This window comes from Geotrypetes seraphini, chromosome 8 (genome assembly GCF_902459505.1).
Source record: "Geotrypetes seraphini chromosome 8, aGeoSer1.1, whole genome shotgun sequence".
Classification (NCBI taxonomy): Eukaryota; Metazoa; Chordata; class Amphibia; order Gymnophiona; family Dermophiidae; genus Geotrypetes; species Geotrypetes seraphini.
Genome location: NC_047091.1, coordinates 45383140 through 45397736, shown reverse-complemented (window position 1 = coordinate 45397736; position 14597 = coordinate 45383140). Strand labels below are relative to the sequence as shown.

The window sequence follows — 14597 nt, the reverse complement described above, 5'->3', positions numbered from 1 at the left end:
AGCAGGCACAGAAGACATTCACAGGAGACCAGCAAGCGAGCAGCAATGGAAGCAGCAGACAGAAGCAGGATGTTGAGCTACCCAGTTTTCTGCACCATCTGCCATATGTATGACTACCTTCCTTCTGGGAGGCGGTCTTACATATGCGCTCAATGCGGAGAACTGGAAAGCATGAAGAAGCAAGTCAGACTCCTGGAGGGCAGAATACTGGAACTGGAGGCACTTCAAGCAGTGGAGGAAGACAGAGATGCAGAGATCATCAAGATGGAGAACACCATCGAGGAAGAAGTCCGGGAGCTGGAGAATGTCATAGAAGAGGCATACAGGGAGGCCGTGGAAAAACACCAGCAACAGTGGAACTGCTGGGATATGCTTACAGAGAGTGTGGACCACCAGATGGACAGCCACCAGGAGGAAATGGGGGACACAGCAACAAGATCAGGAAACAGCGGAGGGAACCCACAAGAAGACAAATGCCAGGATGAGAGGAAATGGATAGGAACGAAGGACACAGACCTACAGTTAGAGAGATGGACATACACCAAGGACACGGACTTGCAGCTGGAGAATCAAGAGAAGATAGAGAGGACAGCAATCGTTGTGGGGGACTCTTATCATCAGACAAGTTGACAGCCACATAGCAAAAGGAAGACTGGATCAACTGGTGACCTGCCTACTGGGAGCCAAGGAAGAAGACATAGTGAGTCGCATCGACAAGATCGTTGAGTGTGGAAGAAGGAGATACAGCAGTGGTGATTCATGTGGGGACAAACAATGTGAGCAACAGAAACTACAACAGAGAAGTACTGAAAGACTAGTTCCTGATGCTAGGAAGGAAGATGAAGACCAGAACGCAGAGGATAGCATTCTCGGAGATTCTGCCGGTACCCAGGGCAGATGAGAAGAGACAGATGGAGCTGTAAGCAGTCAACGCATGGATGCGGCGCTGGTGTGAGGAAGAAGGATTCCACTTCGTGCGCAACTGGACGACGTTCTGGGGTAAGAGCAAGCTATTCAGGAAGGACGGACTCCACCTCAGCAGAGACGGAATGAGGCTACTTGCAAGCAACATCAAGAGAGAAGATGAGAAGTTTTTATACTAGGAAGAAGGGGAAAGCCGACAGTCGACCGAGAGAGAGTCAATGGTTCGGGAACCGGTATACCTGGAGGATACCGTGCAGGAAGATGGAGGGTAAGACTCACCAGATCGCAGACAAGGCAGACCAAAAGGGACACAAGAGGGAAGGACATTCAAGAAGGGAACAGGCTGCAAACTCAAGTGTATGTACAAGAACACAAGGAGCCTTAGAAATAAGATGGGTGAATTAGAAGCTGTGGCACAAAAGGATAACGTTGACATCATCGGCATCACGGAAACATGGTAGACTGATGAAAATGTCTGGGACACGGTGCTAACGGGATACAAACTATACCGCAGATACAGAGTGACTCAAAAAGGAGGAGGCATTGCCATATACGTCAAAGAGGGAATTGAATCTACTTAAGAGAACATGCCACAACAGACAGATAAGTTAGTCTCTATGGGTCAAAATTCCAGGAGCAAATGGACCAGAAACGAGGATATGCATCTACTACCAACCCCCAGGGCAGTCCGAAGAAATTGATGAAGAAATGACGGATGAGATTAAACGCAATTGCAAGGGAGGCAACACAGTTATCATGGGCGACTTCAACTATCATAACAGCATAAGAACATAAGCATTGCCTCTGCCGGGTCAGACCAGGGGTCCATCGTGCCCGGCAGTCCGCTCCCACGGTGGCCCCCCAGATCCATGACCTGTAAGTGTTCCCTACCTAACCTAAAACGTCCATACCCTGTTCGCTTAATGTCCTGTAAGGTAAACCTCTATCTGTACCCTGTTATCCCCTTCGCTTCCAGGAAGTCATCCAGTCCCTTTTTGAACCCCAGAATTGTACTCTGTCTTATCACCTCTCCAGGAAGCGCGTTCCAGGTGTCTACCACCCGTTGAGTGAAGAAGAACTTCCTTGCATTCGTTATGAATCTGTCTGCTCTCAGTTTTTCTGAATGACCTCTTGATTTTGTTGTCCCCGCTAGTCTAAAGAATCTGTCCCTCTTCACCTTATCTATGCCTTTCATGATTTTATAAGTCTCTATCATGAACCCTCTCAGTCTCCGCTTTTCCAGGGTAAAGAGCCCCAGCTTGTCCAACCGTTCGGCATATGAAAGATTCTCCATGCCTTTATCATCCTCGTTGCTCTCCTCTGGACCCTCTCGAGTATTGCCATGTCCTTCTTGAGGTATGGCGACCAGTATTGGACGCAGTATTCCAGATGTGGGCGCACCATTGCTCGATACAGTGGCAGGATAACTTCCTTCGTTCTGGTAGTGATACCTTTTTTTATAATGCCCAACATTCTGCTCGCTTTCTTTGAGGCCGCTGCACATTGCGCCGCCGGCTTCATTGTGTTATTCACCAATATCCCCAGATCCCTTCCTCCCAACATATAGTACATGGAGTTCCCCTTCCCTATGTGCAAGACCTTACATTTCTCCACATTGAAGTTCATCTGCCATCTTTTTGCCCACTCACTCAGTTTGTTCAGGTCGCTCTGCAGTTCTTTGCATTCCTCAACAGTTCTGATCCTGCTGGAGAGTTTTGTGTCATCCGTGAACTTGATAATTTCGCACTTCGTCCCCGTTTCCAGATCATTAATAAATATATTGAACAGCAGTGGTCCCAGCATTGACCCTTGCGGAACACCACTCGTGACCCCTATCCAGTCAGAGTAGTGCCCCTTTACTCCTATCCTCTGCTTCCTGTCCGCCAGCCAATTTTTGATCCATCTGTGCACGTCCCCCTCCACCCCGTGACTCCACAGTTTCTTCAGTAGGCGTTCATGGGGTACCTTGTCGAAGGCTTTTTGGAAATCTAGATATACAGTATCTACGGGGTCACCTTGGTCCAATTGTTTACTTATCCCCTCAAAGAAATGCAGTAGATTCGTCTGGCATGATCGTCTTTTACAGAAACCATGCTGGCTTGTTCTCATCAGATTATTTTTTTCTATATGCTCATTGATACCTTCCCTGATCAGCGATTCGGCCATCTTCCTCGGAACTGAGGTTAAGCTCACCGGTCGCCTCTCGATCCTTTTTTGAAGATCGGTGTGATATTCGCTATCTTCCAGTCCTCCGGGATTACCCCTGTTCTCAAGGATAGGTTGCAAATATGCCGCAGTAACTCCACTGTTTCATCTCTGAGCTCTTTCAATATTCTCGGGTGGATCCCGTCTAGGCCCGGAGCTTTGTCAGTTTTTAATCTATCTATCTGCCTGAGAACGTCTTCGAGGCTTACCTCCATGCATGATAATTTTCCCTCTTGATCTCCTCTGAAGATTTTTTCCGGTTCTGGCACGTTGGAAGTGTCTTCTATTGTAAAGATCGACGAGAAGAACTTGTTTAGTCTACCAGCCACCTCTTTTTCCTCTTTCACCACTCCCTTCCGGTCACCCTCATCCAGAGGTCCCACCTCCTCCCTTGTTGGTTGCTTCCCTTTCACATATCGGAAAAATGGTTTGAAATTTCTTGCTTCCTTGGCCAGTCTCTCCTCATACTCTTTCTTGGCTTTCCTGACTACTCGGTGACATTCTTTTTGATGCTTCCTGTGCTCTCTCTCCAATTTCCTTCGGTTTTGTCTTTTTTCCACTTCCGAAATGATTTTTTCTTGTCTCCTATCACTTTCTTTACTTCATTGGTTATCCATGCAGGGTCCTTCATCTGATTCTTTTTGGATCCTTTCCTAAATCTTGGTATATATAGGTTTTGCGCCTCGTTTACCGTGTCCTTGAATAGGGACCAGACTTGCTCCACAGTCCGAGCTTCCTTGGAGCGGTTTCTAAGCTTCTTTCTCACCATTTGTCTCATGACATCATAGTTCCCTTTCTTGAAGTTAAACGTTGTTGCTTTGGTTCTCTTTCCCTTAGGTAATCCTACTTCCACTTTGAACTGAATCATGTTGTGGTCACTGGTTCATAGTGGTCCCACGACCTCCATACCCTTTGCGGGTACTTTCAGCCCGTTGAGGATCAGATCCAGAATTGCTGACCCTCTCGTTGATGCCTTGACAAGTTGTTCCATGAAGCAGTCCTGAACAGCTTCCAGGAACTCTGTTTCCCTCGCACATTTTGAATTTCCAAGACACCAGTCTATCCCGGGATAGTTGAAATCTCCCATAATTATGGTGTTTGGGTTCTTGCATTCCCTTCTCAGCTCGGCTACCATTTCTGTATCCTCTGCTTCAGTTTGCCCAGGTGGACGATAGAACAGTCCCATCTTTATCTCGGATCCGTTGCTTCCTGGTACTTTGACCCACAATGACTCCAGTTGGTCATTTGTCGCTGCTGTGTCCACGCTGGTCGAGTGAATGGTGTCCCTTATGTATAGTGCTATTCCTCCTCCTTTCTGGTAAGTCCTGTCTTTTCGGTTGAGTTTGTATCCTGGCAGTACTATGTCCCATTTGTTTTCCTCGTTCCACCATGTTTCCGTGATCCCTATGATGTCTAGTCTCTCATTATTGGCCATGACTTCTAGTTCCCCCATTTTGTTCTTTAGGCTCCTTGCATTTTTCCTTCCTCGCTATTTTCCCTTGCATTCCATTCTTCATTCTGTCTCCTTCCTGACCTGCCAATTCCTGAGTATTGTCTCTTTTGTCTTCCCTTTGTGGTAGGTTCCTATTGCCTTCCCCTTGTGGCGTGTTCCTATTGTCCTCCACTTGTTCCTTCTCATCGTTCAGTCCCATTTTGACTTCCCCTTGTAGTATGTTCATCCTGTCCTCCTCTCGCTTCATCTGTCTCCCTTGTTTATTCATAGTCTGTTGCTTGCCACTTGTGTCTTCCCAGCAATCTTCCCTCTCAGTACCCTCAATGGATACTGTTTCCCGAACCGTCAATACCAGGTCGACTGTCGGCTTTCCCCTTCTGCTTAGTTTAAAGCTTGCTCTATCGCTCTTCTGATGTTATTTGCTAGTTGTCTAGTTCCCGCCATGCTCAGGTGTAGACCATCCTTCTTGAAGAGCTTGTTCTTGCCGCAGAACATTGTCCAGTTCCTCACGAAGAGAAAACCCTCTTCCTCACACCATCTCCTCATCCTTGCATTTATTGATTGTAGCTCCGTCTGCCTCTTCACTTCTGCCCTCGGTACTGGCAGGATCTCTGAGAAGGCTATCCTCTGGGTCCTCATCTTCAGTTTCCTTCCTAAGATCTTGAACTGTTCAGTCAGTGCATCCTTGCTGCAGTCTCTCCTGGTGACATTGTTCGTCCCAACGTGGACTATCACTGCTGTCTCTTCCATCTCTGCTCCCTCCAGGATTCTATCAATTTTGTCAACGATGTCCTTCTTGCTCCTGGGAGACAGGTCACTAACTAGCCGATCCTCTCTTCCTCCTGCTATGTGACAGTCAACTTGCCTCAGGATTGAGTCTCCCACCAGGATAGCAGATTTCCCTTCTTTCAGCCTCCTGTTCGGTCGCAGGTCTGTGTCCTTGGTGTTCTTCGTTTCTTCTCGCTCTAGGCACTGATAGAGTGTCGCTTCTTTTTCCAGCAAGGTTCCTCCGTGGGTATCCTCTACTTTGGTGTCAGATGTTTCTTGTCCTCTGTTCTGTGTGTCTTCTTCATTTCCGTGCTCCTGTTCTTCCACTCTCCTGTAGGCATCTTCGATGAAATTCTCGAGCTCCCTGACTTGTTCCTCGATGCACCTCTCTCTCATGGGGTCTTCGGCTGTCTGGAAGGGGTCTTCTGAGATGTAGAGTCCCTCCAGCTCCTGGATCCTGAGCTTCAGACGACTGATTTTGCTCTTCAAGCTCTCCAGTTCCTGACATCGTCCGCACACATATGACTGCCGCCCGAAGGGGAGGTAGTCAACCATGTGGCAGTCTGTGCAGTACACTGGGAAGCTCATCCTCCAGGTTCCTTCAGCTTCCATATTTGTCCGCCCTCTAGGAGTCCTGGTGCTCTTTGCTAGTGTGTTCACTCCTGTGCCTGGCTCTTCCTTTATTCTTTATTACCCCAATTATTAAATTTATATCATTTTCAACTAAGTAAGGGTTGTATTACAGGTACTATGGCAGAATCATTGACTATTGTTTTGCCAAAGCCAAATAAAGACCTCACTTTGGTATCAAATTACAGGCCTATATCTTTAATTAATGTGGATGGAAAAATGTTAGCTAAAATTTTGGCAGTAAGGTTGGCTAAAGCCCTCCCTTTCATTATTGATGTACACCAAACTGGATTCATAGTGAACAGATATTCTTCTAGTAATACACGATTGGCTTTTCACACACTAAATTTAACAAAAAACATGAATGAACCGGCTTTTGCTATTTCTTTAGATGCGGAAAAAGATAGAGTGGAATGGTCATTCATGTATCAGGCATTAGAATGGTTTGGTTTAGGTTCAGGTTTTATTCAAATGATTCAAACTTTGTATAGCTCCCTATGGCAATATTATATATAAATAATAATTTGTCAGATCGTTTTAATTTACATAGGGGAGTTAGACAAGGATGTCCATTATCTCCTTTGCTTTTTGACATTGTCTTAGAATCCTTATTGTTAGCAATTCAACAGGCAAAGGGGATACAGGGTATTCCGCTTAAAGAGTGGGAATATAAATTATCTGCATATGCAGATGATATATTATTGTATTTGAGGAATCCTGGCACAACCATGCCTTGCCTGTTAGAATTGATAGAAATTTTTGGAAATTTCTCAGGGTATAAAATAAATTGGAGCAAATCTGAAATTCTTCCACTTAATGTACATTGTACAAAAGTATGTTTGACACTTTGCCCTTTGTATGGAAAGAAGACGTTTTAAAATATTTAGGAATTTGGATTAAAACCACATTAGATGATACGGTGAAGGAGAACGAAAAGATGTTAATAAAAAAGGTAACAGAATTATGTGAACATTGGAATCCATTACATTTGTCTTGGTGGGGGAGAGTTCAAATGGTTAAAATGATGATATTGCCTGTGGTTTATTTTTATAAAACCAGGGTTTTTTTTTTATAAAAAATTAAATGTGATACTACTAAATTTATTTGGCTGGGTAAAACTCCCAGAATTGCTCTAGTATCTTTACAAAAGCCAATTAAGGAGGGTGGGGTAAATTTTACAAACTTCTATAGGTACCATCAGGCCTATATTTTATGTCAAGGTATGTATTGGGTCCTCCCAGAGCTCATTGAATACACTCCAGATTGGTTATATTTGGAATGGCGACTCATATTTCCTTTACATCTTTGTCAGGTTCTTAGTATTAAGATGCCCAGATTATATAAAGAAAATATAATTTTAGTCGACACTTGGAAAACCTAACCTGTTCCTATCAGCAATTCAACAAATCAAACCATTTGGCTAAACCCCAAGATTCAAATTGGCGGTTTTAAGATCATCTGGAAGTATTGGTTGATTGCAGGAATACGGACTTTAAATGATGTTATTTCGAATGGTAAACTGCTGGATTTTACACAATTGCAACATAAATTTGGGCTTAATAAATCACAATGTTTTCGTTGGTTGCAATTGAAGCAGGCCATTCAGGCAGGGTTCCCTGAATGGAAAAGTCTTAATACTCAATATAGTTTGGAATTTTCATGTTTTCAGGTGGATTTTCAGGGACACCAGGCCGCATAGTGGTATAAAACTATTAGTGAATTGGTTAAAAAAAAAACTAAAAATGGTCTTAGGGATATTTGGAGCATTGAGATTAAGCATCAGATTTCAGCATCTCAATGGCCACAAATTTGGTCTTGGAGGATGAGGTGTACAATGTCTGCATCTATGAGACAAACATGGTTTTTTCTTTTGCATAGAGCATTTTGGACCCCAGTTAGATTACAAAAGTTGAATAGTTCAAAGTCCAATAGATGCTGGCATTGTAATATTGAAGTAGGGACCTTAGATCATCTTCTGTTTTATTGTCCCTACATTTTAGCCTTTTGGAACTCAATCTGGGATCAAGTAAATTGTTTACTAGAAAATCATGTAGCACTATCTTATGATACGGTTCTATTTAGAACAGCTGTGAGGAAAAAAAATCAGATATCTTCTTTTAATAATAAACTTTTATTGATCATGACCGGAGTCGCCATTCAACATATCACTAATAATTGGAAGGATTATAGTAGACTTAATTGTAACTTTTGGTGGAATTCATTGTGTCACATGTATAAAATGGAACGATCAGTAGCTGTACAAAATGGAAATTATAAGAACTTTATTAAAATATGGGAGCCATTGACATCCTTTTGTAATGATTAAACACCATTTTTCTATTGAAATATACACCATATACTATAAGGAGGGGGAGTGGTTCATATTGTATTGTTTATTTTAGTAATAATGGGGATGATGGGAGGGATGAGGGTTTATATATACACTTTACGATACTGTAGGAAGATTTTCAAGTGTTGTTTTTCAAAGTTATTTATTTTGATATTTGTATACTTGATGAAAGTTTGAAAACAAATAAAGATTATTAAAAAAAAAAAAAAATAATAAAGTTGAAAGGGTTAGATTCTGTACAAACGTAAGGAAGTTCTTCTTCAACCAGAGAGTGGTAGAGAGCTGGAACGCTCTTCCGGAGTCTGTTGTAGAGGAAAACATCCTCCAGGGTTTCAAGACTAAGCTGGACAAGTTCCTGCTAAACTGGGACGTACGCAGGTGAGACTGGACTGATCTTTGACCTGGGGTCCCCCTGCTTGAGCAGACTGCCGGGCAGGATGGACCACTGGTCTGACCCAACAGCAGCAATTCTTATGTATCTTTATTAATTATTTTGTCTTGATTTTGGCTTTCAGTACATTTTAATAGTTTAGAACAAAACATGGACTGAGCTGCAAGTTTGGAGAAATAGAAGTAGGTGGTAAAGGCCAAAAGCCTCAAGAACATGGCTACCCCTCCATGAAATATGTACCCCAGGTCTTCCCACCAAGAATTCACATACCACAGATGCTACGCTAGTAACTTAACTGTTAGACGCTAACTGGAAGGTAGCACTTCAATCATGTAAGCGGAAAGCTGGTACTAGTATGTTAACAGGGCAAAAAAAATTGGTTAGTTTTCAGTCCATTTGGACATTTGTTTAGAATGCACATCCTTAAAAAAATAAAAAAGGGAACAAGGCACTCACCTGCTTTCTTGACAGCGCGAAAGAAACACGGAAGAGATACTTAATCGAGGGTTCAGGATGAAGTCCTTTTCACTATCCTGAGTGAGCAGAAGATCCTTCAGAGACCCATCAAATTTTTCTGTGCAGAAGACAGGTAGGTTTCAGAACAAGTCTAGAGGATCAGAGAGTAAATGCCAACCACTAGGCAACAGCAACACCTGTTGGATGGCCGACAGGTACTTCTGTGCCAGGTCTCTCAGAGCTAGAGAATATTAATGTGAATAGCTTAATGGTTAATGTATTGATCTAAGAAACAAGGAAACTGTTTAATTTCCACTGCAGCTCTTGTGACTCTGGACAAATACTTAACCCTCCACTGCCTCAGATACAAAGTAAATACCTACATATAATATGGAAATTGCTTTGATTATAGCCACCGAAAGGCAGTATATCAAATCCCATCCTCATCTCATCCCCCAAAAGACTCACACTGTGATGAAAGCCACTACAAATTCCAATTACCGTATTTTTCGGAGCATAAGACGCACTTTTTCCACCCCCAAAAAGGGGGTGGAAAAAGAGATGTGTCTTATGGACCGAAAACACTGTGGCCCTCCTGCATTGTGCGTTGCTCTGTAAAGAGAAAGGCAGCCATTCAGCAGGAGACCGCGCTGGACCACAGAAGCCGCAGGTGGTGCCGCCGGGGATCCCTGCCTGCCCTCCCCCTCCCCTGAAGCCGACCCGTCCATAGAAGCCGCTGGGGATCCCTGCCCGAATGTCTGTCTGCCTGCCCACTGCACCATCTCCCACCCCCGAAGCCATCTCTGTTACTTTGTCAGAGCCGGTCTCATTCCATCCTCTTCCAGTAGCAACTCCTTGCAGGGACGACGCATGCAGCCACACACAAGCTGCACGTGGCTGGCCCACAATCCTTCCCTGACATAAATCTGACGTTGGAGAGAAGGTTGCGGGTCAGCTACACAGCATGAGTTGCTGCCTATGTCCATTGCTGCTGGAAGAGAATGGAGCGAGTCTGGCTCCAACAAAGTAACAGGGACGGCTTCGGGGGTGGTGCAACAGGCGTTCAGACAAGCAGGGTGGGATCCCTGGAAGCGGATTCAGCAGTGGGCAGGCAGGGAAAGATCTCCAGCAGCGGCGGCCAGGCTGCGTATCCCCGCATATTGAGAAACACTGTTGTAGACTACATGTTATTTATTCATTTGTTCTCCTAGTTAATGAGCCACATTTTCCACAGGAAGGGGCTTTTATTTTTTTTATAGACCATCTAACCCATGCAGTGGTCCACAAAAAATTATGAAATTGATGGTTATGTTATGTTATATTTGTTTTTTTGTTTTATAAAGGCAGAATATGCACATAAATACCCAGAAAGTAGCAGCAGCATTTCTACCTGCTCTGAGGTTCATGTAAATGTTCTAGCAAATTTTAAGCATAATTATTTCACACATGCAAATTACATTCCTGCTTTACCTCTGCCCCTGGAAACACCTAAGCTCAATCTGGGTAAAGGAAGGCAGTATAGACTATTAGCACATATTTTTACCTGTATGTATCCTGGGCAATTTTATAAAAGTCTATTTCTAACATCAAACCAACAAATCTGGGTTACCTTCTATAAAATTGTCTACCAGTGTCTCAAAATGTTGCTTGAGATATTTCTGTTCCGACTTTGGCAGAGAACCCTCCTGAGTACTATTTTCCTCCAAATCAGCCGTTTCTACCTGAGAATGGTACATAAGCCCCAGGGAGTCTGTCTCTGCAATAAAATGTAGGAAATGAAACACTTTGTTTTTGTCAAAGAAATATAATAGCATAAAAGTCAAAAGATAATGCCAACACAGAGTTCAGAATATAGTACAACATTTATGTGTTTTAGCAGTGCAGAACTAACCCCCTCTTTTACTAAGGCACGCTATAATGATTACTTTCTTTTTGGGGACTTTTCAATATATCTTCAATAAATACACAAACATACAAAAAAGCTAATACCACAATAACTTAATCCATTTATTATCGTACATCAAACTTCATTACATTCTATAAAATGCATCATGTCCCACCATACATTCAATACCCAAACGGAGCCCACCAGTAGAGAATGACACGGTGGCGGTTTACCCGCGGCTACCGCATTTAGTCGAGGGTAAGCCGCCGGAATGGGGAAAGAAAAATAGCAGTCGCTGCGGGGACAAGGCCATTCACCGCCCCAAGGAGTGGTGAATGGTCTTGTCTCCGCAGTGAGGTATCAAGGATCGCGCGATCCCCGCAGCCACCGCCCGCCCGCCCGCCCGTAGCGTTTTGCCAGCTCCCTCCCTCCACCTCACCTTATATTTCGAGTTTGCCGGCTTCCTTTTTTCCGAGCCGCATGCGTTCGCACAGCCGTGCGCGCGCGGCTGCGCGAGTCAATCAATTTTCTCCTCTGATGCAACCAGAAACAGGAAGTTGCAGGAGAGGAGAAGTTTGATTGACTCGCGCAGCCGCGCATGCACGGCTTTTTGAATGCGTGTGGCTCGGGAAAAAGGAAGCCGGCAAACTCAGAATATAAGGTGAGGTGGAGGGAGGGTGGGGGCTGCTGGACCTTTATTTAAATATATAAATACTTAAATAAATATTGAGGCCTCTGCCTTGGGGCAGAATGATTTGTTTGTAATGTCTGCTGGTGCAGAGTCCAAGCACTGGAGTGTATTCCAGGCGATCTAGGAGCCCTATTGGAATACGCTCACTCATCAACAACATAGTCTTATATTGAATAAATAATTGGTTTCTGTGGGTGGAAGTTGGGTGAGGGGAGTTGTACTGATTATGGGAAAGTGGTAGTTTTTTTTTTTGGGGGGGGAGGGATGTTATAATATATGGGAAAAAAAAACTCTCTTGCAAATCTATTTTTCTCTTTCTGCTTTCTCTTAAACATTGGCCTCTACTGTTCACTTCTTTGGTATTGTATCATATTTTTATCTTACTTTTGTTTATTATTGTAAAATTCTTCTGTAATCGGTAACTTGGACTGGATGTATTCCTATTTGGCCTTTGTTTGTTTGTTATGTGGTTTGCTCGCAATAAAGATGATTATATATTTTTTTTAAAAGATTCACCATGGTGGCTCCACATTTTGATTCAATTGCATTACAAGCAGCATTTCCCACAGCCCTTCTCTCATGTTTTCCACTCCCTCCTCGGTATCATCAGCCTGAGTGAGAGTGGTTCTTTAACTTGCAAACATTTGTACACAGCCTGTGCTCTTTCATAAGGCAGGGACGACGAGGGCAACCTATTAATATAATGGTGGCGCTGCTGATTTGCTTACACATCTCTAGTTCAGCAGCAGGAACTTTGATTTATAAGAACGGAATAAGCTAAATATTAGAGTACTAAGGCTTATATGGATGCTGCGGGGACGGTGACGGGATGGCAGTGGCGGTGACGGGGCGGTGAAGGGAACAGCGGTGACGGGGCGGTGCAGAGGATGGTGGGCCTGGGACGGGGCGGTGATGGGGATAGATTTTTTCCCCGTGTCATTCTCTACCCACCAGTTCATTCACCCCAATTGAAATTTCTTACTAAAGTACATAGCATTGTTCATAACTTAGCAGCAACTGTCTCTCCTTCTAGATGTGTCTCGTTGTCAAGCTTTTACACTTCACTTCAAATTCCATGTTGTTCCGTAATATTGTAAACCCTTAACTGCCATATGCAATAATCACGCTCGACATGTTACTCCATGTTTAGCCACACAGGTGTCTTCAGGAGCTTCTCTGGTTATGGCTCCACTCTTTAAACCAAACATAACATTCTCATAATATCCCCACTATAATATTGATCCATTCACCATATTACATATCCTAAAACATCATGTAAATACCTGTTTCTTCATTATACAAACTTATCAGGCAATTAAAGCGGTTGAGCTTTCCAAGTCACAGTTGAGCAGCAGAAATCCTAAAAAGATTCATTTCCGGTTATTCTACTTCACTTCCTGTTGTCCTTATAAATGAACTACTTGAATCCAATTATATGCTAACTAGTCTTATAGCCCGTTAAATTAACGGGTGCTAGAATATGTGTGTGTGTGTCTGTCTTTCTTTCTTTTTCTCTCTCCTTAGCCGCTTTCTGTATTTCTATCTTTCTTTCTTTTTTTTCCTTGGCTGTCCACCACCACCCCTTGTCTGCTCCCCCTGTTCATTCTCCCTTCCTTTTACCTCCCCTGTGTCCTCCCCCACCCCATCACTGCTCACCTTATCCAACAGCAGCCCTTCTCCCTTTATTTTACCTCACCCCTCTTCCTGCTCCCTCGTCCATCAGCACCTCTTCCTGCTCCCCCTGTCCAGCAGTAGGCCTCCCTTCATTCCCCCCTGTCCATCAGCACCTCTTCCTGCTCCCCCTGTCCAGCAATATGCAGTTCAACACCAGAGAAAGAGAAAAAACACTATACACTTTGGAATATAAAAAGAAAGCAGTGCAAATTTACAGTAAAATTGCATTTTCTGTTAATGAAATTAAAAATAAAATTCTTTTTTTCTACTTTTATTGTCTGGCCATTTTATTCATGTTTATCCCAGTTTCTGCTCTCTTCTCTCAATTTTCTTACCAGGGTTTGCAGTCTATCTGGCTCTTCTCTCATTCCGGTCTTCACTTCCTCTCCTACATCCATCTCAGACTTTAACCTTATCTTTCAGTTTTCCTCCATTTATTTTTCTGCATTTCTATCTGCTTCTATTTCTCCAGTTGTTTTTTTTTTTTTTGCTAACTCCTCCCTTCCAGCATCTTCTCTTTCTCTCTCTTCCCCCTTTATTTTCAGTCTTCTAACCAGTATCTGTCTTGCTCCCTCCATCCAGCATATCCTCTCCCCTTTGAGTCGCGGGTCAGGCCTGAGATATGAGGCTGGAAGCCGATTCCTCCCAGAAGCAGTCCTCCATGTTGTTTGCCGGCCGCTGAAAGGAGGGGGGAGTGCTGCCGCTCCTGTTCAAAGCGGCCTGCTTAGGTTCATGGGCGACTGTTTTGAACCTCGCAGGCCGCTCTCCATATGGTAGCATGTTCCTTCTGACGCAATTGCGTCAGAGGGAACGTACTTCATGTGGAGAGCGGCCTACGAGGTTCGCTACAGCCGGCCGCGAACCTCATCAGGCCGCTTCAAACAGGAGCGGCAGCGGTTGGTGCGGGAGGGGGAAGTCGTCGACTTGTTCCGCACTGTGGAGGCGATCGTTGGCTGGCTGCGGTCCCGGTTGGAGAGGGCAGGATGTGCTAGCAGGCGGCAGCCGCCGCTCTGCAGGTGGAGAGCAGAGAAGGGCGCGCAGTTGTTTTGCCTCACGTGAGGCCAGACCGTAAGCCGCGCATGCGCACTTCCTATGGGTCGCTACAGCTCACGGAAAACGGATGCATGCATAGGAAGTGCGCATGCGCGGCTTACCGTTTTATTATATTAG

General features: G+C 44.2%; 1 protein-coding gene across 7 annotated transcripts in view; it reads right to left on the bottom strand.

The window, feature by feature from the left end:
• Positions 1 to 14597, bottom strand: part of LOC117365282 (WD repeat-containing protein 62-like) — a 442332-nt gene that overhangs the window by 59537 nt on the left and 368198 nt on the right. For all 7 annotated transcript variants that reach the window (XM_033955506.1, XM_033955511.1, XM_033955512.1 and 4 more), the window contains 2 exons: positions 10787 to 10933; positions 9178 to 9295 (listed from right to left, as the gene is read on the bottom strand). In XM_033955506.1, the coding sequence (XP_033811397.1) occupies positions 9178 to 9295; positions 10787 to 10933 (265 nt within the window). The remainder of the gene's footprint in view (positions 1 to 9177; positions 9296 to 10786; positions 10934 to 14597) is intronic.